The sequence below is a fragment of the Antechinus flavipes genome, chromosome 3 (assembly GCF_016432865.1).
Source record: "Antechinus flavipes isolate AdamAnt ecotype Samford, QLD, Australia chromosome 3, AdamAnt_v2, whole genome shotgun sequence".
NCBI classification, from domain to species: domain Eukaryota; kingdom Metazoa; phylum Chordata; class Mammalia; order Dasyuromorphia; family Dasyuridae; genus Antechinus; species Antechinus flavipes.
In genome coordinates this window covers 82896901-82922495 of record NC_067400.1, presented here as the reverse complement: position 1 = coordinate 82922495, position 25595 = coordinate 82896901, and the positions used below count along the sequence as shown (strand labels likewise).

Sequence of the window (25595 nt, the reverse complement as noted above, 5' to 3'; positions counted from 1 at the left end):
TTCCCATGAGCCCACGTGTGCTGAGCTCTTAGGTCCTCAGAAGTTTGCGCGCGCTTCTCTCGCTGGGAGTTTGCCGATGTCCCCCACCGGCCCCGAGCCGTGCGACTGATTTGAGGGGCCCCTGAGGGACCGTTGCGGTCGGCTCGCCGCAGCCCCGTACACCAGCTTCTTCGTGGGATCTATGCGCGCGGGGAGCCGTTTGGCCTCTCGCCCTCCAGTCTCGCCATGTTGGTGCTGTTTGAAACAGCGGCCGGCTACGCCATCTTCAAGGTAGGCCGCTGAGAGCACGCGCTGTGGAGTCGTGACGGGGCCTGCGGCGGTCCAGTGGGGCAAGCCTCAGCAGGGGCCGTGGGAAAGCCGCTCCCCGAGCACGTGGCCTCGGGGACTATGGAGCCTAACTGGGATTTGCGCCTTTGGCGATCCAGGGGAGGGGAAAGGACCGACTGCCCTCGTGGAGCTGTCCAGAAGTCGATGGGAGGTCCGGCAGCACCTTCTCGTCTTCCCAGCGTAGTCGGAGCCGCGTGAGGGGAAACCGATTTACTTGCTGTGTACAGCCCGGGCCCAGAGTGCAGATCTCCGAAGTTAGAGGAAAAAAAGCTCGATTTCCTAAGATAGAGAAGGGAAGAGGTGGCACCTGAGTTGGGAGGAGAGTTTCGTGGCAAATTAAATGATTACAGTGCTTCACATTTATATAGTGCTTACAATGTGCTAGCCACTTTTCAGGCATTATCTCATTTGGTCCCTATCACCACCCTGAGAGGTAGCTATTATTATTATTATTGTTATCATCATCCCCATTTTTCAGGTGAGGAACTGAGGCTGGCAATGTTTTTTTTTGTTTGTTTGTTTGGGGTTTTTTTGCCTTTATTTTGTTAAGTGACTTGTCTGGGGGGGTGACAGTTACTAAGTGTCTTTGACTGGATTTGAACTCCAGTCTTGCCGACTCCAGGCTCGCATCCTAACCACCAGGCCACGTTGTTTGAGCTCTTGCTGGGGCAGAAACTCTATCAAAACCCAACCGAGATTGTGAGCCTTCCGTTGTACGGAATTTGGCATAAGTTGGCATTAGATGACGTTTAGTACTGCCAAAGCATTAACTTCTCTCGTAAAACAAGGTTGGTTGAGAAGGAGTTGTTAAAAAAAAAAAAAGTTTTAAGATTGAATCATTGCATAATTTTTAAAATTCGGGTGCAGCCCCTGCATAAGATTCCTATATAGTGATGGTGTGTAGTAAGGGGAAGGATTATTATTTGATAAACTTAAAAAGGAAGCTAGCTCTATAACCACCTTCACCTACACTGCCCGAGACCCTTGGAAATCAAAGCAATGAGGGCAGGAGGTCATGGGGTAGTTTGTTAAGTAGCTGTGGAAAGAAAATTGGTTGTGGCCTTGGGTTTTCACTGCATGTGGTGGTCTGAGATTGTGAAAGAGCCAACTGGTTTGGGTTTGTTTTGGGGTCTTTGGGGATATTCAGGATAGAAGTGAAGGATGGAAAAGAGTACGGGAATTTAGTGAAAGGTCTTGTGGTTGACAGGACAGTTTAGGTGCAGCCTCCCTTTTTAGTTAGTAGTTAGGACTAATCTCATCATGAATTCTGATCCTGTATCTGGTACTTAACACTTTGTATCTTGGACAAATTACTTAATCTTTTGGGGCCTCTCAGTTTCTTCATCTGTGAAATAGGAAGGTTGGACTCAATTCTAAGCTTTTAGATCCCCCAATTACACCTTTAACCATCGCTTGGCACAAAGTGAAGTCACAAACCACTGTAAGAAATCTTAGTACATATTTTATTGTACTGGGGTTCAGCAACATTTTACATTCAAATATTTCCTAGGTGCTTACTACATATGATTATCAATTAATATTATAAAAGTAAAGTGAATTGAATTCTTTGGATTATTCTTGTATTCTCAAGGATTCATAATTTCTTCAGGGTGGGTACAGCTCCCTTTCTATAACTTAACATACTTAAGACTTGTGGCCAATTTGATTGCTTCACCAAATTTAGTCTGGTGATTGGACAGCAGATATACAGTCTGTCATTGAATTTATATTTGGAGCTTTTCCAGCTTGGAAGAATATGCTAGAGCTTCCACAGCCTGTTATCTTAGCTAAGGTGAGATGTAGTAGTACTTCAGGGTTGTCTTAATTTGCATTTCTTTAATCAATGGTGATTTAGAGCACCTTTTCTATGACTAAAAATGGTTTCAAGTTCTTCAAATGAAAAATATAAGGTACCACTACACCTCATCTTAGCTAAGATGACAGGAAAAGGTAATAACGGATGTTGGAGGGAATGTGGGAAAACTGGGACACTGATACATTGTTGGTGGAATTGTGAACTGCTCCAACCATTCTGGAGATCAATCTGGAACTATGCCCAAAGGGCTATCAAACTGTTCATGCCCTTTGATCCAGCAGTGTCTCTACTGGGCTTGTATCCCAAAGAGATCCTAAAGGAGGGAAAGGGACCACATGTGCAAAAAATGTTTGTAGCAGCTCTTTACAAAAAGGAACTGGAAACTGAGTGGATGCCCATCAGTTGAGTAATGCCTAAATACGTTATAGTATATGTATGTTAAGGAATATATGTAAGAAACGATCAATAAGTGATTTCAGAGAGACCTGGAGAGACTGACATGAACTGATGCTAGTTGAAATGAGCAGAATCAGATCAATATACACTGCAACAGCACGATTATTTGATGATCAATTCTGATGGACATGGCTTTTTTCAACAATGAGATGATTTAGATCAGTTCCAATGGTCTTGTGTTGGAGAGAGCCATTTGCACCCAAAGAGAGGACTATGGAAACTGAATGTGGATCACAAAATAATAATTTATTTTTCGTTATTGTTTCCTTGCATTTTGTTTTCTTTTTCATTCTTCCCTCCCTTTTTGATCTGATTTTTCTTTTGCATCATGAGAATTGTGGGAATATGTATAGAATAATCATACATGTTTAACCCATTGAATTACTTGCCTTTAACAGGATTGGGGATGGGGGGAAGAGAGGGAGAAAAGTTTTGCAAGAGTGAATGTTGAAAATTATCTGTGCATATGTTTTGAAAATAAAAAGCTTTAGTAATAAAAAAAAATTAATTTAACTGACTTCATTTCAGGTTCTGAATGAGAAGAAATTACAAGAAGTGGACAGTTTGTGGAAAGAATTTGAAACTCCAGAGAAAGCAAATAAAATGTAAGCATTGTTAATGTTTGGTTTTTAAGGAACTTAACTAATAATTTTTACTGCTTTGCTTGTTGGTACAGTTATTTTGAATTCTGTTGTGCACAAAATATAATTAAATTTGGAACAACAACATACCTGGTGGGTAGAGAGAAGTATAGCCTTGGGAATCAGTAGTCTTCATGGGTGGGTCCCTTACCTTTACAGTGACCCAGTTTCCTAAAACTATAACTTGGTGGTGTGTAGGAAGTTTAAAAGCCAGGGAATCTCAATACAGCAGGATGGGGCGGGGGGGGGGGGGGGGGGGAGGGAGGAAGAGGGAACTTAGTAGGAAGTTTCCTTGAGAGAGCATAGCTGTAAGGAAATTACATATTAAACAAATTTTATTGCTACTTGGATTGACAAATACGTAGATTTTTTTAGTATCCCTTCCTCTAAAGAGCCATACAAAGAATTTTTTAAAAGGAAAAAAATCTGATCAATATAGAAAAAAAAAATACATTATATGAAATGCTGCAGACTCGTGGAGACTCTCATCCACCATCCCTGGGCAGAGGGAAATGAGGTGTCTTCATATATCTTTTTCTTGTCCACATTCTTTTAATTGCATTTTTTGTCAGATATTCAGGGCTATACAAGGATTTCAAGCTTAAATGTTCATGAGAGCTGAAATATTTTTTTTTAACTTTTTTTTTCATACCTTTGCTTCCTCTTGGAATAGCTGGTTTTATTAAGTTTTCTATTAGATCTGTAAAGTACTTCCTAAAATTATTCTTTTATCCATGTTAACTCTCACTCCCACCCCCTTCAGCCATCTTCATGTTGATTTTGGTATGTTCAAATTATTAAGTTTCAAAGTCCAAGTTAGAGTGGGGAACCTCAAGTTAAGAATAGAGGGGGGAAAATCTTATTATTAAAACTTAAATCTTAAGTAGTTTCCTCTGCCTGCCTTTCCTCTTTTGGGGAGAGGGAGGGGAGATAATGGAATGGCTCACCTAGCTAATACTAAAATGGGGAACATAAAACTACTTAATAAATGAGTCCTTTTTATGGCCAGGTGGATTAGAAGCATGGAGACTTGCTGGGTATCAAAATGAGTTTAAATGTAAATGAAATCAGGATTTGAATATGTTCAAGGCTTGTTAGAAATGATTTTATCCTATTTCTACTTTAAACTGCTTTTGATCATATTTTTGTCTTAGGCTATGAAGTCTAGTGGTGATAATAATACCTTGTGCTTTTTATAGCATTTTAAAGTTTTGCAAAACAAGTTTTTATGTATGTAATCCTCGAGACTGATTTGGGTACCTCGAGTATTATCCCCATTTTGTTGTTGAGGGGAAACATTCCATATAAAGTGATTGGGTTCCTTCTGTAGTAAATGTAGGGTAGGATTAAAGCCTAGGCTTTTCCTGATTCCAAATTTAGTGCTTTAAGCTATGTTTCTTTTTTGCATCCCCAAGATTTAGTATAATGTCTGATTCTGGATAAATGAAGGGAAAAGGCTTAAGATTCTTAAGAACCCGCAAAAAAAAAAAAAAAAAAACATCATTAGGCAGCTAGGTAGTGCAGTGATGAAAACTCTGGGCTTGGATTCAGAAAGACCCTAGACCAAGTTTGGCCTCAGACACTGTAACGGCCATGGGATTCTGGACAAGTTACTTAATTCTACCTCTGCCACTTTAGTTTCCTCTTATGTAAAACGAGATAATAATAGCACCTATCTCTCAGAGTTGTTATGAAGATAAAATAATTAAAAGTGCTTTGTAAACCTCAAAGTGATATGTAAATGTTGTTGTGGATAATTTTAAACACTACTAGCTTTTGTAAGCTAATTAACTATGAGAAAGAATCTGAATTATGCAGCTATTGATCTATAGCTAATCTACCTATCACAGTTAGGTTACTTAAATTACAAAAAAAGAAAGGAAAGAAAAGCCTTTTGACATTGTACAATGGATGTTTTCAGTCACTACTACAAGTTTCTGAAAAATAAGGAATTTATAGATCAGCACCTTTGTGGGAATTGTATGCAAATTTCTTATTTGGAACCATAAAATATTCTCTCTTATACAGTCCTTTTTTTCCTTCACATTTGCTCTTTATAGAGTTTGGGGTCCAATGGGATTAATACAGATAGGCTGGTTTTTTGTTTGTTTTTTCCCCCACTGTTAAAATTCTATTTTAGAATCCCCTGGTGTGGTGATATTTGTAACTTAGGTTATCAAATGCTTTAATATCAGCACAAATTATGGTAACTACTACCAAATGAAAAGGTTTTCAATATAGGCTGGCTCAATGGATGGTTCCCTGTTCTTGGAGTTTTTTGGCTGTTGGAGCCAAAGACTCTCTGCTAAGTTTGGGAAAAAATTATTTTGCGTTTAAAAAAAAGCATTGTTTACAAGACTAGAGCATTAGATTTGGGAGTCAGGGTTCAAATAAACTTGAAAAACTAAATAATCATGAGCAAGTCACTTTAACATCTGTGGGTCTCCCTGTACTATCTAAAATGAGAGAGGGATATTTAGGTATGAGAGAGAATGTGTGAGAAGCATTTGGCAAACTTCAAAGTTTTCTACATAAACACTAGTTTAAATTTAGAGAGCAGGACCTATCCAAAGCTAAGTTATATTTGTGATAACGTGAAAATTTTTTTTTTCTCAGAGTAAAACTAAAACATTTTGAGAAGTTTCAGGACACAACTGAAGCTTTAGCAGGTAAGAGAAAAGATAAAAAAGCTAATCTGAATATTTCTGTGATCTGGTTTGTATATTAAAAATTTATTTGCATCAGTTAAGAATCAACCAGGGTTGTGTTGTCACTGATGTACATATGTTGGAACTGAATCTTAAATGATTTCATTCACCAATTCGTCACTACCACTGAGACAACACTTAAGCTAAAGTAAATAAAATTTAATTGATGTAAAGAACAATTCGCATAACTGTTTGAATTATGAAATGAATATATTTAAATGTGAGAAATGCATAGTACATAGAGTATATTTCAGTGTGATACTTTAAGATTATGCAGAAAAATTTCTGAATTCAATCATATGCTTTTCTACTGAAACATTGAGATTACAAATGCCTTAGCTTTATACTTTTTGTCAATTCTGTAAGTCCCTCTAGTTCTTGCCAAGTTTGTTTAATACTTTCTAAACACTTTAAATGGGAACTATATTGATGATAAATCCATTTCTAGTAAAAACCATCACTAAATTGATTTCTTACTGTGTAAGTCCAGATAAGATGCTAAGCACTGTCTTTGGAGGGAAAAGTCTAGGATTTAAACTACTTCCTTTAGTTAATCTAATTCAGAAAGATAGCTATTTAGATGGCAAGTGAATTAAATGAATATTAGTTACATAATTCAAAAAAGAGTGATTATAAATGAAGTATCCTAAAAATAATAGAGGTTTAAAATACCCAGAGATAAAAGGTAAGACTAAAAATTGTAAGATTAAAATTGTTTGCTATCACAGAAACTTTTGAAGTCCATTTAACATCATCATTTTGAAAGTCTCTTGTGATTAAGTCCATACACAAACACATACACGCTAACTAGGCATCAGCATCACCCCTCCACTTACCACCTTGTGGTTGCCATTACCCCAGCTTCCATTAGTGTTTCTGCTTTTTAACCCAGGGACTGGTGAGTAACCCTCTCCCCCATGAATCTTCTTGTCCATGTTTTAACACACATACTTTTCATTTTTCAATGGGGGAATTATGCAGTTTAGGGTGAAGGGGCATGGATAAATTTGATGTCTGCAACCTGATCAGTTGTTTCAGTCTTATCTTCCTGAGTTTAAATGTGGCTTCAGACAATTAAAATGAGCTGGAGATGAAATGATAAACCACTCCAATATCCACCCTAGATGAGTCATGAAGAGTTTGGAATGACTGAATTACAACCAAGACATCCATAAAATAACAATAATCCTTATTAATAAGTGTTAGGAAATTTAAATTATTTAAATGGTTTTTAAGTTAAATACCATTATAAACAAAGCTGGAATGTTTTGAAAACCAAAAATCAGTGTTAGGGTAAGAGACAAAAGTCTTTTAATAAGAATTTTCTTAGTGCTATGAGTTTGAAAACCTTATATAAGTTTGTGTGAAAGGGTTCACCTTGATTACTCCCCCCACTTCCCCAGGACATAGATTTTCATTGATATTGAAGTGTTCTAAGGAGCATTGCTTTTCTTTTAGTGATACAAAGTAAATTTTTAACCTCTTTTTCTCCCTGAAAAGCCTCCACAGCTTTGGTAGAAGGTAAACTCAGTAAGAATTTGAAGAAAGTCTTGAAAAAGATAGCTGCAAAAGAAGCCCATGAACAGCTGGCTGTAGCCGACGCCAAACTGGGAGGTGTCATAAAGGTAAGAATGGATTTTGTTTCTTTGTTGGGGGAGAATCACTTTAATTACTTGATTTTCTACCCCATCTCACCCTCCAAATTTAAAAGTCTATTCTTGTAGCAAGTGGCCATAGTCATATGAAACCAGTCCCTGTGCTGGCCATGTCTAAAAAGGTTTATCTCCTATCCTTACATCTCTCATTTTTCAAAAAGATGAGAAATAAGATTCTCCACTTTTTCACTGAAGTCACAGTTAGTCATTGCATTGATGGGAGTTATTCATTCTTTCAGAGTTGTTTCCTTTACATTATTGTAGTACAGCATAAAATACTATAGGTTTTATTTTCCTGGTTCTTTAGTTCACACAAGTCTTAACAGAATTCTCTGAATCTCTCTTCCTCCCCTCTCCCCCCCGCCCCCCATTTCTTAGAGTATGATAACTATTAAATTTATATTTGAATTAAGTATTTCTCAGTTGAAACCCAGCTTCTTAAACTGGGTCGCAACTTCATATGCTGTCTTGTAACTGACTGTGGGGTCCACAAAATTATGATTTATTGTCAATATATGTTTGATTTTTATAGTGCATGCATATATATATATGGGTCACTAAAGATTTTAGGCAAAAAAGGGTAATGAATGGAAAAAGTTTAAGAAGCCCTGTATTGAAATGTACTTAATTTTGTGTTTTATCTTTAATTTTATCTTGTGACTATCTAATGATGAGAGCTCCTTATACTGAGTATTTTTTATAGTTTCTCTAGAGATTCAGGATAGTTGTTTATATTGTAGATTTTATCAGAAGCAGCTACATCCAAAGAAAGAACACTGGGAAATGAATGTAAACTATTTACATTTTTGTTTTTCTTCCCGGGTTATTTTTACCTTCTGAATCCAATTCTCCCTGTGCAACAAGAGAACTATTCAGTTCTGCAAACATATATTGTATCTAGGATATACTGCAACATATTTAACATATATAGGACTGCTTGCCATCAAGGGGAGCAGGTGGAGGGAGGGAGGGAAGGGAAAAATCGGAACAGAAGCAAGTGCAAGGGATAATGTTGTTTAAAAAAAAATTACCCTGGCATGAGTTCTGTGAATAAAGAGTTATTAGAAAATAAAATTAAATTAAAAAAAAAAGATTTTATCAGTCCAGATTTATAAATGTTGATTGGTTTTTTCCTTCAGATTTATTGTAAAATACATTTTTTCCTTTTTCTCAATTATGAGGTGAAAAATGGGGAAAGTTGTATGTACTTTTTATGCAAAATAGAGGTACTTTCATACCCCACTGTAAAATACTTAGATACGGTAGTTTTGTTTAATATTCCCCCTTAAGTTCCTTCTCTATCCAATAAATGGGCAAATCAAACTTTTTTCACTTCGTTGAGCTATAAAATAGCTTTAGATAATTCAGTATGCTACTTTCACTGAAGGAAATGAAGCTGAAAAATGCCATACGTTCCCCAGATTTTACTAGTAGGTTTAAAATATTAAGGTATCAACTTAATAAGATAAAAGAATATAGTAATGTGGAATATCTTAGTGGGAAAAGCTACACCTGTGCTTGGAAGTCATGGGTTGGAATCTTGGTTTCTGTGTCACCTTAGCTGAAGTATTTAAGCTTTGTGAGCCTCATTTTCCTCATTTGAAAAATGAGAGGCTTAGTCCAGATGATCTGTAAAATTCCTTGCAACTCAAAATTAATGACTTTATTAGGCCCACTACTATATTATGCTAGCAGGTATAAACCAAATGAAAGATATTTTTGCTTTGACCTTTTCTGAACAATCTTAAAAACCCCACTGATTTTAGTGACAATTTAAACAATCATTCCTGTGGGTAGGTTCAAAAATTTGCCATGCATTTTCATTAATAATTTTATTCAGCAGTCTGAAGAATATTATTTAAGATTATATCTATAACCAGAATTATGTTTTATGTGGATTACTTTAAAGATGGGTTTAGAGAACAGAGAATCTTACTTTTGTTTACTGAATTAATTCATTTTCATCCCTTAGAGATAATCTCTCCCATTGAGCACATGGATTACCCTTATATATAACCTGAGATCTTACTTTTATTTCCCATTCTCAAGCATCTATGTCAGGGGTCCTCAAACTATGGCACTGGCCCCCTATTTAAAAAGTTTGAGGACCCCTGAATTCTATGTCTTAATGTGTGTTTTTGTTTACACAAGCTTAATTGTAGATGGCTGACTCACCCCTTATTGTCATGTAACAAACTAACTTGATCCAATTAGGCCACCTGGTGGTTGGTTCAGAGAACAAGTCATGACAAATAGACAACATTTAATATGAAAGAATTGCCTCAATATGGTTGCTTCTTCATTGTGGAATGGCTGAAACACATGTGGCATGTGGATGAAATAGAATATAATTGCACCATAAGAAATGATAGAATCAAAGAATTCAGGAAAAACTTGAACATTAAAAGAACCAGTGCAGCATGAAAAAGGCATTATGTGCCAACTATATCTCAAGTATTGCACTGAAATGCAGAAAGTAAGACAGTCCCTGTATTTTAACAGGGCAAACCTAAGGCATGGTAGTCAGGGGAATTAGAAGGATGATGAACTGTTTCCTAGGTCAGTCAATTGACATTTCCTGTAAAGAGACTTGGAAAGTCACCATTTAAAAACAGTAGACATAAGTGCACAGTCTGCAGTGGAAAGTCTGTTTATTAGTAGTTGCCTTTTCTTTACTCATTAACTAATGTTCTTTTGGGAGCATTTGGTCCATATGCAGTGGTTTTTTTAAGGCGGTATAGTGGTTTGCAGAAATTTAAGAACTAGTTGCTACTGTACCCCCTAAGTTGATGTTATTCACCAGAATTAGAAATTGGGCAAGTACCATTCATTCTCTTCCTGGAGTTAGAGCACATGAGCACACTGAATAAAAGTACTGACTCTGATTCTCACAGAGTAAACAATCTTCTGTTTGTTTCAGCACTGTATGTAGAGGGCTGTGGAGGTGTGGTTATTATGGATTTACTGAATCATAATTAGCTTGAAGACGCCATTTTAATAATAAAGACTGAGGCTCTGACCTTGTGTATTTATTGAGCCCTAGTTACGTGACCTTAACCATAATGGAGTGGACAGAACAGAGCATGTATTTACCACAAAGCTTGGCACCTATCTGTGGTAGAGTAGAGACCAGTGAAGCCAGAAGTTAAAACATAATTAAGGCCAGGACCTAGACAAAACAGGCTGTTCAGAGGTCTCTATTATGGGTATAAGTTTATTCATGCTATCAAGTATATAGTAGAAATGGTTGAAAACCTCAGCTACTTAGAACACAATATGAATAATTTAAAATTCTGAGCATTCACTACTTTGCATTTTAGTTCTCATAAGTTTATGTTGCTTTCTGCATCCAAAGTGGATTAGAAATAAGAGCTATTAGAGACAGACACATTGACAGCAATAGGAAATGACAGCTGGCAGAAAGGAAACAGACTAAAACATGTACATAAGACCTAAAAATGAAGGGGAGGAATGGATTTAGTTACAGAGGCAACTAGTCCTAACATAGGAAAGTACTTCTTAAGGACATTATTGTAATCTGACACTAAATAGTAATTGATGTACATGATTAAAAAAAGGACTTGTCAAGAGGATCAATTATGTCCAATGTGCACCAAGACCATAGCCATAGATACGACAAATAAATGGGTTCTAAAATTCAACAGGAGAATGCAAGTTCATTAGTAAGCCTCTCCCCCAAGAATGTACAAACTACAAACCAGGGACTAAATAGGCAGCCAGGGCAATGTGTTAAGAATAATTTTAACATTTTTAAATAAAGTAAAATTAACATAAAAATTATTCTTAGCTTTTTGGCTTTGAGAAAATAGGCTAAAAGTCAGCATGTTGGCTGTAGTTGTCTGCCTCAGCTCTGCTCTAAACAGATACATTTTAGGAAAAGTGGGATAATTGCCCTGTGGCCACGAGATGTATGGAATATTCAAAACTCCAAAAGATTTAAGTTAAAGACCACCCAGAGGTTGGTGGAAAAGTCCATATTGGGCATTAGCAATCTACAACACATTCCTAATGAAATTGTGAAAAAGCATTATAAAGGATATTATTCAAGGAAGTCTGTGAGTAAAAAAGAAAATGGGGGTCAGCTAGGTGGCGCAGTAGGTAGAGCACCAGCCCTGAATTCAGGAGGACCCGAGTTCAAATGAGATCTCAGACACTAACTCCTAGCTATGTGACACTGGTCAAGCTACTTAACCCCTATTGCTTCAGCAAAAGGAAAAGAAAATTATCTATGTAGCTAGAGTGGTTGGTCAGACTCAGACCCCTTATGTGTAGATAGGGTTAATAATATGTATTGTTGGAAGGAAATAACCATATCAGTTAGGTGGCAGGTTTAATACAGGATACCCCAGAAGTCATAAAGACTTGAGTCACTTTATATATTTGAATGTTTTCTCATTTTCCAAGCCCTGAAAAATACATGGTAGAAAAAAATTTAATCCAAAACTGGTTACAATTAATTGAAATTAAGTTGTTAAACTTATAGAAACAAAGTTCATTTACTGGGGAAATTTAAGCAAAACACTTTATTACCTCAATTTTTTTAATGATACTTCTGTAATGAAGGAAGCAGCACTCTGATTCTCTTAAAATCCACCTAACTTTCCATATACACATTCCAATTAAAGTTGGTATTTTATTCCATTATTAATAATGTTTTGTTTAGTTTCTTGCTGTATGTGCACTTGAACTGCATTGGGGTTTATTTGAATTTTGTGGCCAACATAAAAATCTAATTAACCAGTATTAAAAGATTTTTTAAATTTTCATTAGTGTTTTATTTTTCCAAATGCATGTGTAAATATCAAAATTTTCTCCCTCCCCATTCCAAGACACTAAGCAATCTGATGTAAATTAAATGTATATATTTCTTTTAAACATATTTCCATTTGTCATTAAACATAAATCTTAATTTAAAAATTAATTCCGTCTGACTTTATAAAGTTTTTAACATCTTATTTACAAGTTGGCAGCTAAGTAGTACAGTGCATAGCATGCTAAGCTCAAAGTCAGTAACTTATCTTTGTGAGTTACAAATATGGCCTCAGATATTTAACTATCTGTGTGATCCTGGGTGTTAGGCCCCTATGGACTACTCTGTCCTGGTAGCTCCTCTTTGAGTTCGTCAGTGGCATGGCTAGGCCACACTTACCTGTCTTTGGGCACCAACCCGGATCCCACAGAAACAGACCACCAGTGGGTAGGGGTGAAGCGAAAGAGAACTTTATTCTTAGATAGCACATATTTATACCTCCCTGAAGATCTGGGGGAAGGAGAGGTTCTCTAGGAACCTGGCATAATGGGATTGGCCTGGGGAAGAGGGAGGGAGGCGTGCTAGGCTTTGAGAGCACTAAGGAGGGAGATGTGTTACCTGGGGTCAGATACTGCCTCCTGGGGCTATGCCACACCTCCATGTAGGATTTGCCTGCACCTCAGAACCTCTCATCCCTCAGGTCCTCCCACATGCCTTGAACTGTATTTTTTGCTTCTAGAGGCTTTTTAACCCTTACACCTGGGCAACTCTCTTTGCCTCAGTTTCCTTATCTGTAAAATAGCAGGAGAAATAGCAGGCCACTCTGGTATCTTTGCCAGAAAACCTCAATAAAGATCACCAAAAGTCAGACTTGATTATAAAATGGCCAAGCAGCAAATTAACCTCTCTCTATATAACAATGAGCATATTAATATGAAAACATGTCACTCAGTAAGCATTTATTAAGTGTGTACCCTATGCCAAAACCTGTCTTAAGCATTTACAAACATTGTATATTTCTGTGCCTATTACTGTGATTAGCAGATTGTTTTCTAGTGATTTACTTGTATATTGTGAAGTGTTTTTGGAAATTTTGCAATATTTGATTGATTTTTCATTTTCTTCCTATAGGACAAACTGAACCTCAGCTGTATTCATAGCCCTACCATAACAGAACTAATGAGAGGAATTCGCTCACAGATAGAGGGGTTAATCACTGGTCTTCCATCTCGGGAAATGGCAGCTATGTGTCTAGGATTGGCACATAGGTGAGTTTTGTTTGTTCTTAGGCATCCTGCAATGTTAAAACTGTTTTATAGCATAATTCCTGATCTAAAGACTAAAATTTAGAAAGGGAGAAAAGACTGGAACTTAGAAAAAAAATTTTTTTTTCTGCCTTACTTATTCCCAAGAAGGAAACATTTTGGGGGAAACCCCCCTCAATTTCTAGTACTTTTTTTTTTAAATTTTGTTTCCATTTTAGATAATTGGACATTTTATTCTCCTTTTCCATTCCTGTCTCTGAATCTTTTTCTTTATCTATACATCTTCATTTTCTCTTTTATTGGCTCCTAACCCAACTAAAGAATGACAAATAGAATATTAAAAATTGAGGGGAATCTTTGAGGTCACCTAGTTCAACCTTTTACCCCCAGGCAAAATCTCTCCTCAACATCTTTTATAGGTAGTTATCCAACGTGCTCTTGGCTCCTCCTCAGTTTACCTTATATTATATTTAACTGTGTACATGTTGAATGTCCCCCCAAAAATGTAAATTCCTAAGTATAGAGAATATTTTGTTCTTTATCTTTGCTACATACACATAGTAAGTAATTAATGAATCTTTGTTAATTTGAGTTTGTTTTTGTATATTTGATTGCTAATTAAAAGTCTTAAGTTACCTAGTGAGTGGATCTTAGCAGTAAAATGCTGTCATTATCAAATTTTTTTTAAATGTATATTTCATATGTGTATGCTGTGTTGTGTGTATATATATATATATATAGACATTTTTATCTGCCTTGCTAATAGGGATAGCATGTATTAAAAATAGCTCTTTACTACTAACACTGTAAATAGGTCATAGTATAAATACAAAAGCTGGCAGAATATGGCATGAACTATGGGCATGCTTTCTCTTGTCTTATAGGTGTTATTTTATGTTATTAAATCCTGGAAATAAGATTGCAAGGAAATGATTTTTCTGGAGAATAATTACTTCATTGGTTTTCACAGCCTCTCTCGGTACAAGCTGAAATTTAGTGCTGATAAAGTGGATACCATGATTGTTCAGGCAATCTGTAAGTACAGTTTTTATTCAGACCTTTATTTTTTTTGGTAACCTATTCCATTCAATATGATATAATGGAAGGAGCTCATGTATGGAAGGCACAAAATCTAATTTCTGTTTCTGACTTTACCATAGGTTAGATTTGTGATTTTAGCAAATTAATGTAGCCCAGTTCCCTCAAATATAAAAGGAGGGGATTAAACTCTAGTATCTCACATCTAAATTTAATTCATTTTACTGAGTGCCCAATAATTGGTCATTTTTATAATAATTTCCCATATGTTGTTGTCAATGATGGAATTTTGTTGAATGAAAATAAATGATTTTACATTCGTCACTACCACTGAGACAACAGGGAAATAATATGCTGACTCTACTTGGCAGAGTGAAGACATGTTTGTAGGAAGTTTTGGTTGTATTATACCCTGGAGAATGGTACAGTATTCAGTCCTATTTCTGAGTATACAAGTAGAATTAATATATTTTTAGTTGGGAGGTTTTGATGTGTTTGAAAGAATTCTAAGACTTTTTAGCATGTTTTTGCTTCAGTCAAAATAATGTGGGCTTGTATGATGTCAGAATGGCAATGATGGTAATGTGAACAAAATGTTTGCTTTAGAAATAAAAAGAAAAGAACAGGGATGAAAGTAATGTTATATAAAACAATTTGAGAAAAGGGAGATTAAAATGTGATTTGGATGATAAAAATGAACATGCAAGAAAATATCCAATATTTTTTAACCTGACTTTTTTTTGTACACGCCTATTTTCTCATCCATCTTTTGCATTCCAGAAATTTAAGAGTGCTACAAGTAATAAGAAGTATTAAATAAATAACAAAACAAAATAAAAATCTACAGACCTGTTTAGTATGGGACAGTCTAGGAGTGCTTTCTTTCAGGGAGAGAAATCTGGGTTAGAATAGGTGAAGGAATTCAGATGAGATTTTAGATTAGAACCTTTGCTTGATAAAGAGATCTACTTACTATATTTTAAGTTTGATTTTTTATGAAGTAGCTTCTAGTTTTCTCTCTCAAGATGTTTTTTCTGTTGATACTAAGAACAGTTCTTGATTGGGGAAGACAAAGCTTTTATGAGTGAGAAATCAAAATGAAGAACAGCTCTAAGATTTCAGGGATGATTTAGAATATATTAGTGGTTATATTTATACCTTTTAGGAACTGATAGTTTTTGTTTTTATGGAACCTTCACTTCTCAATATATCCTTCCCCTCCGAGGAAGAGCCATCTCTTAGAACAAAGTGGAATGTATGGGGTGGTTGTGAGAAGTAGTACTGGAACAGTTTACTTAGAAAAAGTAATGGATACTTTAATAATGAATGCAGTATTTAATACCCTAGTATCCTCTGCAAAGTAATAATAGCATTCAGTGGCATTACTATATTTCTTTCTTTCTTTTTTTTTTTTTTTTTAACCTGTTACAGCTTTATTAGATGACCTGGATAAAGAACTGAATAACTACATTATGCGATGTAGAGAATGGTATGGTTGGCATTTCCCTGAATTAGGAAAAATCATTACAGATAACTTAACGTACTGCAAATGTTTGCGGAAAGTTGGTGAGTGAATTATTTATTACTTATCCTTTTTGGGCAAGAAGAGCAGTCATTAAAATTTAACCATTAATTCTAGTAGTATGCACTGACATTTAGACATTTAGAAATTTGTGATATATCTCTAAATGTCATGTTTGGGGGATGGGGGCAAGAATTATTCTGACTTAGGCTTTGATTTGGTGATCATTTTGATGAACTGTGATTTTATCACCACTCTTCCACAACAAAGAATGTCTCTTATCGATTCTTGTGGTTAGTTTGCAATTTATAGAGGCCAGATGAAGGCTTTAAAAGAAGTTTTATGCAGTTTAATAAGGAAGCAAGGCGGGGATTGTTTATGATACATGGAAGTTACTTGTTGGAGTTTGGTTCTTTGTGTGGTTCCATGATGCTTTAGCATGTTACAATAGAATATTCTGGCATCACTTGGCTTACTGCAGCACATTCTGAGCTTTTATCTCTTGGAAGTTTACAGGTCTGCTTTTGCCAAAAGAGTTCTTTGCTTTGTGTACTCTCTTACACTCTCAGAGTTTTGCTTTGCCCTTGTTACCTAAAATAAATGCTTTTTAAATAAGTACAAAACTAGAAAATTTCAAATATATCTGAAGCTATATCATAAGAGGAAAACCACAGAACTGAATTTGTTCACTGATTTCTTATTTTGTACTGCCATTTGGATCATTATCCATTTTTACCTTTAACCTTTTTGATAAAATGGGTGCTTATCTATTCACCAGTCATTGATTTTTTCTCTTCCCTCCCCCCAGGAGACAGGCAGAACTTTGCTTCTTCGGATCTTTCTGAAATTTTATCAGAGGAGGTTGAAGCCGAAGTGAAAGCAGCTGCAGAGATTTCTATGGGAACTGAAGTTTCAGAAGAAGACATAAACAATATCTTACACCTCTGCAATCAGGTAAAACTTTTCTGAATGCTTAGCCAGCAAGTTAACCAAAGTCCCCACAAGGATGGCAGTGATGATTTTGTATTGATTCTCACCTGATATATAAATATGAGGGTTTATAGTCACTACCTCATCTGATGCCATCTTAAATAGCATGTTTGGAAAATAATAGAAACCTAGGAAGACCTGTGTGCTTCTTATATTTAAGAGTATCACAAAAAGAGTTTTGGACTCAGCAAATTTTTCATACAAGTTGTTATTTTTCTTTATTGTACTCTCCAAAGTAGTGGTCAGAGAATGGTCAAAAAGCATGTTAGAGTTAAAACAAAGAAAAGGTCAGGGAACCATGTAACCCCGATCTGGATAATCCACTTTCGAATAGGAGGAGGATTGGGATTGGGAGGTGGGAAAGGGAGCAATGTAGAACTGGGAGGAGGTCTGGATTTGTTTAAATCCAGCCAGAAGTTTAAATCCCAGATCTTGTATTATATGACTTTGTGAAAAAGTAACTTAACCTTTCTTAGTCACTCATTGTTCTATAAAAAGAGGAGTTTGAACAGGATAATTTCCAAAAGCTGTTCCAGCTCAAGCCTATGATCATGATTTTTACCACACCACTCCAAATAATAATTCTTTGGTTATACATTATGCAATAATTATTTCCCTTAAAGTTCTTTTACAGCAATATAACTTAGAAGAAAATATTGCCACTGAAATAGAAAGCTTAATTTGGGAGAATTGATACAAAGACATTGGTAATAATATAATTGAGTAAGAAGTGATTTCATAAGAGTTCTTTAAAGATTGGATTTAGCTGTTTATTAACACATTCAAGTACCAAATGCTTACATTAGGTCCAAACTTCCCAATATATATATTAACAATTAAATCTAAATAGATTCTCCTCTTTTGCTGCACAGTTGAATTTTCTTTTCTTTGCAATTTTCTTTGGACCTCTCTGCCACTTGATGTATGATCGCTTTGGATCATATTAGTTCTGTATTAAATAATATCTTGTATTTCTCAGACTAAGAAATATCTTTATTTCTTCTTCCCTTTTTTGGTCCAAACCTTGTGATTTTGTTATTAAGATGTTCTTGGGTGAAAATCCCCAATACAGATCAGCAACTGATAAAGTGAGTTATCCAGGTCACTATAGCTGGTTCTGAAGCATTTTGTTAGGAGAAATTTCTCTGGGAACTGAATTTTAAAAAAATTATTATTATTACTTTTTTTTTTTACATATGTACTTTTTTATACCAGGTGATTGAAATCTCAGAATATAGAAACCAATTGTACGAATACCTCCAAAACAGGATGATGGCCATAGCCCCAAATGTGACTGTCATGGTCGGTGAGCTAGTTGGAGCTAGACTTATTTCTCATGCAGGTAAGTCATTATCATTTGAAGTGTTTGTGTGTGTGTGTGTCTCCATGTGTGTCCATCCTTACTGAGGGCTGAAGTGATCAATGATGATTTTAATTGGTTTGCCTGACTTTTCAGTGAAGGCAACTTTAGTCACTACCTCTTCTGAGACACTTCTGACCTTTTGTGAGATAGGATTAGAAGCTTTTGACATTATTCCTAGTGTGGTTGTTGAGTACCATGGGGAAGTAGACTGGAACCCTGCATTAATATTAACCACCTTGCAAAATTAAAAATAAAAATAGAATGTTCATCTTAGAATCTAATGCATTTAGTTATTGAAATACAAAAGGACTTCACTGTTAGTCAATGATTAACTATACCAATCCCACGACATTGAACCTCAGGGATGAGGAGATTAGTGAGGTTCCAGTGTTGTAACTAAAAGGGAATAATTTAGTATTCTTTTCCTAGATTTGTGAAACATGTTACCCTTAATTAAAATTGTTTATTCAAACACATTTCTTTTTCTTCTTCTGGCTTTTGTAAATGTTAAATTTTAATGCTGCTAGTAAAAGTATTTGGTGTTTTATTTTTTAAACACCTGTAGAAAAACATACATACTGTGGTAGAAAATGTTTGTACATTCTTTAGTGACTTGACTTTAACTCAAGGTTTAACAGTTTGCATGTCAATGTCCTTTATTGTTTGTGACCTTTGTCTGTCCTAGGTTCCCTTTTGAATTTGGCAAAGCATGCAGCTTCTACTGTGCAGATACTAGGAGCTGAGAAGGCCCTCTTTAGAGCCCTGAAGACGAGACGGGATACCCCTAAATATGGCCTAATTTATCATGCCTCCCTTGTAGGCCAAAGCACCCCAAAAAACAAAGGAAAAGTGAGTTGTTCTATGTTGCTCAAGTATCTGTTTCTCAAGAAAAGTTTAGAAAAATTTTTTTCTAGTAAATTTCTTGCTCTATGTGTTTGCCATAATATAGCAGTCCTCTTTATCTTAACTATTGCTTTATAACTGTCTCTAGTTTACTTATTTTAGTATTAACAAAGTCCACAATGACTAGAGAGTCAAGTTTTGTTGTACTTTCAGCATGGATCAGTCTCTTCCCATTTTTCACTCTCTAGTGCCATTTCTACATGATCTTTTCTTGGGTACAAATATGTCAAGATTCAAGATAGTGGGTAAAAATGTGAAATATCTGCATAGAGCTAATCATCATCCAAAGTAAGGCATGCCAGGGGAAGAGTGCATGGTGTGCCATCATGGTACAAACAAAGTTTGGGGACAAGGGTTTAAATCCTGGCTCCAACATTGTGTATAACTTTAGGCACAACCTTGTTTGTCTTTCTAAACACAAAGTAGTTGGGGAATGGAGGGTGCTTTGTAAAACTTAAGATGCTAGAGAAATGTGGGGACATTCTAGAGGATGGATTGAAGAAAGTATAATAAAGGCAAAAGCAGGCCCTTAAGGCAGAAACAGAAGGGGTCAAGAGAAGGAAGCAATCAGAAAGATGAGCCAGGACATTTTAGTAGCACATAAACTAAGAGTTTTAGAGAAGAAGAAAAAAAGGTCACTGGTTTCAGTGACCTTTAAGAAAGAAGTTTCAGGAGAGTGAAATCAAAAATCACTTGCCAGGAGTTGGAAAGAATGGTTGCTGAGAAAGGAGGGGCTGTGGGTGTGGCTATAGTTTTTTAATTAAGGGGAAAGAGGATAGAAATATGGGATGTTAGCCACATGGCCCAAGAGGGTCATGGGAAGGCTGTTTTAGGATTAAAGAAATGTTAGGAAATTTGTAGGTAGATGAGAATAATCCAGCTGAAGAGCAGGACAGTAACGGTGGAAGAGAGGAACTGGGTGAAGGAGAGGTGGAGGGCGGGAAGTTGATATGTGTAGAGTTGGGGGATCGCTCAGTGGAATGGAGCACTCGTGATGGTTATAGACCAAACACTTGTAGTCGATGGAATCTACTTAATTCCAGAAGCAGCAGAAGTTTAAAAAAAAAAAAAAATGGGTGAGACAATGCTGGCTAATAAGGAGGTTCACAAGAAAAGATGGGCAAGAGAGCAAGGGTGGCTGGGAAAGTCAACCTAGTCAAGTTAAGGGGGTCGAGTAAGCCATGGGTCTATGTTGAGGAAAGGGAACCAAAGGTCAAGGCACTAAGGGTCCTATTAGGATCATGAATGACAATCATTTTGTGATGACTATTCTTTCAGAAATGAAGTTTTAAAACTTCTGGGTCTCAAAGATAAGAGTCATACATTGGGATCATGGAGTAAAGTGGGAAAGGAGGTTCCCTGTAATTGGCCTACTACTATAAGTAAGTTCAAAAACATGACAATTATATCAGCACATGGATTAGGCTAGGTCAGGTACTAGTCACAGAGGTTTGAGAAATGACAAATATAATATGGAAAGGGCACTGTATTATCCTGGCATATCAAATGAATGTCCTTATCCTCTGTCTTTTCCAGATTTCTCGAATGCTGGCAGCCAAAACTGCTTTGGCTATCCGTTATGATGCTTTTGGAGAGGATTCTAGTGCTGAAATGGGAATTGAGAACCGAGCCAAATTAGAAGCTCGGCTGAGGCATTTGGAAGAGAGAGGGGTAAGAGCTGTGTTCTTGCTAATATTTGAACAACAACAAAAATAGGAAGATTTCCAGGGGGAAAGGATAATTTGCTGTTTTGGTACATTTTAATTAAGGGTAGAATTAAGGCCCTAAATAAATAGGGCAAATAGCTAACTGATATTTTTGTGAATTTTAATATGCTTGTACTTATGCAGATCACTGTACCTCTTACTTGAGCTTTACTAAAGCTTATTAGTAGCTCATAATTTTAAGAAATAAGTGACTTTTTTTTTATACTTAGCATGCTCAGTCATGTTGTTTTTTGTGTTTAATAAGAAACCAGGAGCAGTTTATCATATAGAATCAACTTAAGTATTTTACTTACTTCTAAACTAGAAGACTTTCTTCTTTTCTATATAGTGAAGAATGAAAACATGGCTTCAAATTCTTTCTGACATTTACTAATAGTATGGCCCCAGCAGGGAATGGCTATGGAGAATGTGGAATTAATTGCCTACTTTGTGCTGTACCTGGTACTTTGCTCAGAACTTTACAGATATTTATTACCTGATTGTCACAACAACTCTGAGAAGTGCTGTTGTTATCTTCATTTTACATGGGAAACTGAGGCAGGTAGAAGTTATGTGAGTTGCCCACAGTCACAGAGCTAATGGGTATCTGTAATCAGATTTGGTCTCTGGTCTTCATGACTCCAGTCCCCCAGCACTCTATTCACTGAACTACCTAATTCCCATAGAGCAGGAGTGGAGAAGTTTTTTCTGCCAAAGGCCATTTGGATCCACAGCCATACACAATTCAATCATACAGTGGCTAGTGTATCTAGGTTTCATTGCCTTGGCAGTTGTCTTAGCAAGTGATTTCATGGGCTTTATGTGGTCCTTGGGCTGGATGTTCCCTACTCCTGCCATAGAGACTTAATCTTTCTGTATTTTATTTTCCTCATCTGTAGAATTGACATGCTGATATCACTAGCACCTACCACATGCATGATTATTGCAAGCTGTAGATGCACTAATATCACTCTTAATTTCTTTGTAGACCATTAAGTGTTATATAAATGACAATCATTCAATGTTTTGAAAAAGTTAACTCACTCCTCTGTACCTTGTTGACTTTTGTGTGATTTCAAGAAAGATTAAATAAGCCCCTGAACTATAAAGTGTACAAGGACAGTGATATGAGAGATTTTAAGAAACTGAAGGGATAGTTTAAGTATTATTGTTCTTTTTGTTTTCCAGATAAGAAAAATCAGTGGCACAGGAAAGGCATTAGCAAAAACAGAAAAGTATTTCCATAAAAGGTAGGTAGGCAGCTGCTCCTCACTGTAAGCTTTGTTTGTCTCAAAGCACATCTGCCTCTTGTCAATTTATGCCATTGTGGCTCCTAAATGGAAGATCGATTCAGCTAGTTCACCTCTATTCAAGTGTTAGATTTGCTTAAAAGGTTCGTTTTAATATTTAACTCATATACCTCCTGGAACATTTCAAATACAGATAATATCATGCTCTGTTTTAAACAAAATGCTACCTTGTATATAGAATTCTAAAATTTTTCCTCTTAAAAGAATCATAAAACATCTGTAGAACTTAATGGAATTTTTTCTTTCAGTGAAATAAAAACTTATGATCCATCTGGTGACTCAACTCTTCCAACAATACCTAAGAAACGCAAGTTTCAAGAAGTGTCAGAAGAACAAGATGATGAACTGATGGTTGAAGTGAAAGCAAAAAAACCCAAGATTATAGAAGTTAAAGGTTGTTTTATACTTCCTCTTTTATCTAATCTGTATTTGAATTTCTTTATTGCTGATTCATAATCTTTGAGATATATTTGGCTTTAAGAGACACACAGACAAGTTTTATTGGAAATTTGAAAGAAGGTTCTATATTTTGAGGACTGATAGTATTAAACTAGCAAACTAAATATTTAATCTGTAGATATGTTAACTTTAAAATATCTAACAATGTTTAATATTATGAGGTAGGGGAAACTTTCTGGTCATCTCAAGTATTTCTCCAATTTTTAAAAAGAATAACTGATGCTCATTATAATTGCTTTTATCTACAGATTGCTTTTCATTATTGGTAAAATTAAGTTATGCTAGATTTGTGATTGATTATTAATACTTCTTCTAGTCCATGTTTATTTTGACATATATAGTTAATTTGAGTCACTCTCTTCTCTGAGATTCTCTTAAGCGTGAAAAAAATTATTAGGTTCCAGATTGTGTATGTGAAACTTGGGCAGTTGATGATATTAGGTCTTTTTTTTGAGCCTGTATACCAAGAAAGAAATATGAAGACTTAATTAGGAGGACTAGGGTGGGAACAGGTTGTTATCAGAAAATTGCATTTTGTGAGATTAATAATAAGTTAGAGATGTTTGGCATTGGAATTGGACCACCTTACAATAGAGTAAGCCCTCACTAGAAAATTTACAAGAAATAGGGAGTTGCCATCTGTTAAGGTTGTGTTAAATAAATTTCTTTTGATGAGAGGAACGAATTGGACTAAAATTATCACACATGTATTTCACCCTATGCTTTATATAGGAAAATTAGTGTTTTGGTGGTAAATTTCTACTTTTTTGTATGTTTTTCAAATATTTGAGCCTTTTATCTAAATTGAACCCTCCCCCCCAAAAAAAATAAAATAAAAATACTTAAGCATCTCTCTTTTGGAACATAGAAAACTTGTGTAAATGCAAAAAGAAAACTGTAAACCCTATTTTTCTCTGCTAGGGGAAAAAAATAGCATAGTTCTTTGTGGTAATTACTATGCTTGTAAAATACTAATAGAAACTACATCTCAGTTCTCAGAGAACAAGGTTTGATCTATTGCTGCCAGAATCTTGGTGCATAACAAGACAAAGCATGTTGAATTTCCTAATCTCCTTCAGGGAATCATCCAAGTGAAAAAAATGCAAGACTTTGTTATAATCCAAGGACCTTAAATATAATTGTAGTGTTCTGGGCTTAGTTCTTTTGATTAGAGCTAGATGCTTGTGGTGTCAGGGTTTGAAGTTAGGACCCTATAAAAGCCTACCCTATTTTTAATGATGAAACTTCTTTGAAAGTCATAAAACTGTTCCTTATCTTAGACCATTGTCTTTAAGTGTGTGTCCCAGAGGGGATAAAAGTGGGTTTTCCTCAATATCACTTGCACTAAAAACAGTGCTCTCAGAATGCCATGAGCACAAAAAAGCTTATTCACATCTCTTTCACAAGAATTCAGAAGCTACTTCATGTTGCTCTCTGTAAAAGGAAGACATTTGATGGTTTTTCTACTTCTTGCATCTTAGCTGGTTCAGGTGAAAAAAAAGTAAAGCAGAAGGAAAGCAGTGTTTTCTGGAGATAGAGGCTCACTCTCTCTTAGCTATATGAGCCTGAAGGTATTGAAGTCCATTGTGACAGGAAAAATGCTAATAAACTTCAAACCATTTCTTCATCTTTCAGGGTTTCATTTAAAAGAAAATTGGACTATATCATCTCTTAAAGTTTTCTAAATCCAGTATTTCATATTTTTTCATTCTTTACAGAGGAAGATGAAGAAGTAGAAATTGATTCTGCAAAGAAGAAAAAGAAAAAGGATAAAAAGGAAAAAAAGAAGAAAATAAAAGAAGAAATTCCTTCAGAGGAAGAGCCATCTACTAGTATAGTCATTGAAGTATGATTCAAGTTTAATTGCCACATTATTTCTGGTTGTAGAAACAAATCTATATTTGAATCATTATATAGTGATGCCATAAGCAGCCATTTAATATTAATCTTTTTGATGAGTAGGCAGAATCTTTTACAACTCAATTTCCTTGTGATACTTAAGATTTGTAAAACACCATTTTGTGGCTGATTATTTTACTTAGAGTTTGGAATAGAATAAATAGAGGGGTCATTTTTACAGCCATTGAGCTGAGAGTGGCTTTTCACATTTTTTGATGGAATAAATCATTTTAAAATGTAAAAATCATTCTTAGCTCAAGAGCTACAGAAAAGAATGTGGTAGGCCAAATTTTGAACTGTAGTTTGCCAACTTCCTGAAATAGGAGAGGGAGAGGGAGGTTTTTGGTTAAGAGAGCTTATGATGGCAGATTTTCAAATTTGAATAAGGAGCATAAAAGGTTCATTTTAAATCTTTGTTAGCATAAGTTTATTGTTAAAGCCAGGGTTTTGGAACTCATTAAAATATTATCTATCTTTGTTTAATTATTTTCAGAGTCCAGAAAAGAAGAAGAAAAAGAAAAAAAAGAAAGAGACTGTGGAACAATGATCTGAAACAGTTTAAAGGTTAACTTGAATAGATTCTGCTTCCACTTCAGCTTCACATATCTGAGATGTTCTTTGAAATATCAGGACAAGAGGACAAAACAGTTATCTTCTATGACTCTCAATCTTGAACTGGACACTTAATTTTTGACATTTAAAAAAAAAAACTTCCAATTCTTAGAGTCTTTGATTTACAAGTAAAGACATTTTATTTGTATCATGA

General features: G+C 35.6%; 1 protein-coding gene and 4 non-coding genes across 5 annotated transcripts; all 5 read left to right on the top strand.

Moving 5' to 3' along the window:
- On the top strand, positions 1 to 25595 carry NOP58 (NOP58 ribonucleoprotein). Its single transcript, XM_051983767.1, has 15 exons — positions 1 to 270; positions 3128 to 3204; positions 5857 to 5909; positions 7449 to 7573; positions 13506 to 13642; positions 14610 to 14674; positions 16109 to 16243; positions 17008 to 17153; positions 18405 to 18531; positions 19238 to 19401; positions 20992 to 21126; positions 22350 to 22411; positions 22720 to 22865; positions 24649 to 24776; positions 25323 to 25595. The coding sequence occupies exons 1-15, from the start codon at positions 226 to 228 to the stop codon at positions 25374 to 25376; spliced, it is 1599 nt and encodes a 532-aa protein (XP_051839727.1). The 5' UTR covers positions 1 to 225; the 3' UTR covers positions 25377 to 25595.
- On the top strand, positions 6003 to 6090 carry LOC127558526 (small nucleolar RNA SNORD70). The gene has a single exon (XR_007952904.1). It is a non-coding gene; the product is annotated as a small nucleolar RNA SNORD70 (small nucleolar RNA).
- Positions 14943 to 15023, top strand: LOC127558528 (small nucleolar RNA SNORD70). Its single transcript, XR_007952906.1, has one exon. It is a non-coding gene; the product is annotated as a small nucleolar RNA SNORD70 (small nucleolar RNA).
- LOC127558545 (small nucleolar RNA SNORD11B) lies at positions 17204 to 17287 on the top strand. Its single transcript, XR_007952920.1, has one exon. It is a non-coding gene; the product is annotated as a small nucleolar RNA SNORD11B (small nucleolar RNA).
- LOC127558544 (small nucleolar RNA SNORD11) lies at positions 18605 to 18681 on the top strand. The gene has a single exon (XR_007952919.1). It is a non-coding gene; the product is annotated as a small nucleolar RNA SNORD11 (small nucleolar RNA).

Coding starts and splice junctions, on each gene's coding strand:
- NOP58 (XM_051983767.1), top strand. CDS start 226: ATGTTGGTGCTGTTTGAAACAGCGGCCGGCTACGCCATCTTCAAG. Junction 16,244..17,007: donor CAAATGTTTGCGGAAAGTTG/GTGAGTGAATTA, acceptor CCCTCCCCCCAG/GAGACAGGCAGAACTTTGCT. Junction 17,154..18,404: donor TCTTACACCTCTGCAATCAG/GTAAAACTTTTC, acceptor TTTTTATACCAG/GTGATTGAAATCTCAGAATA.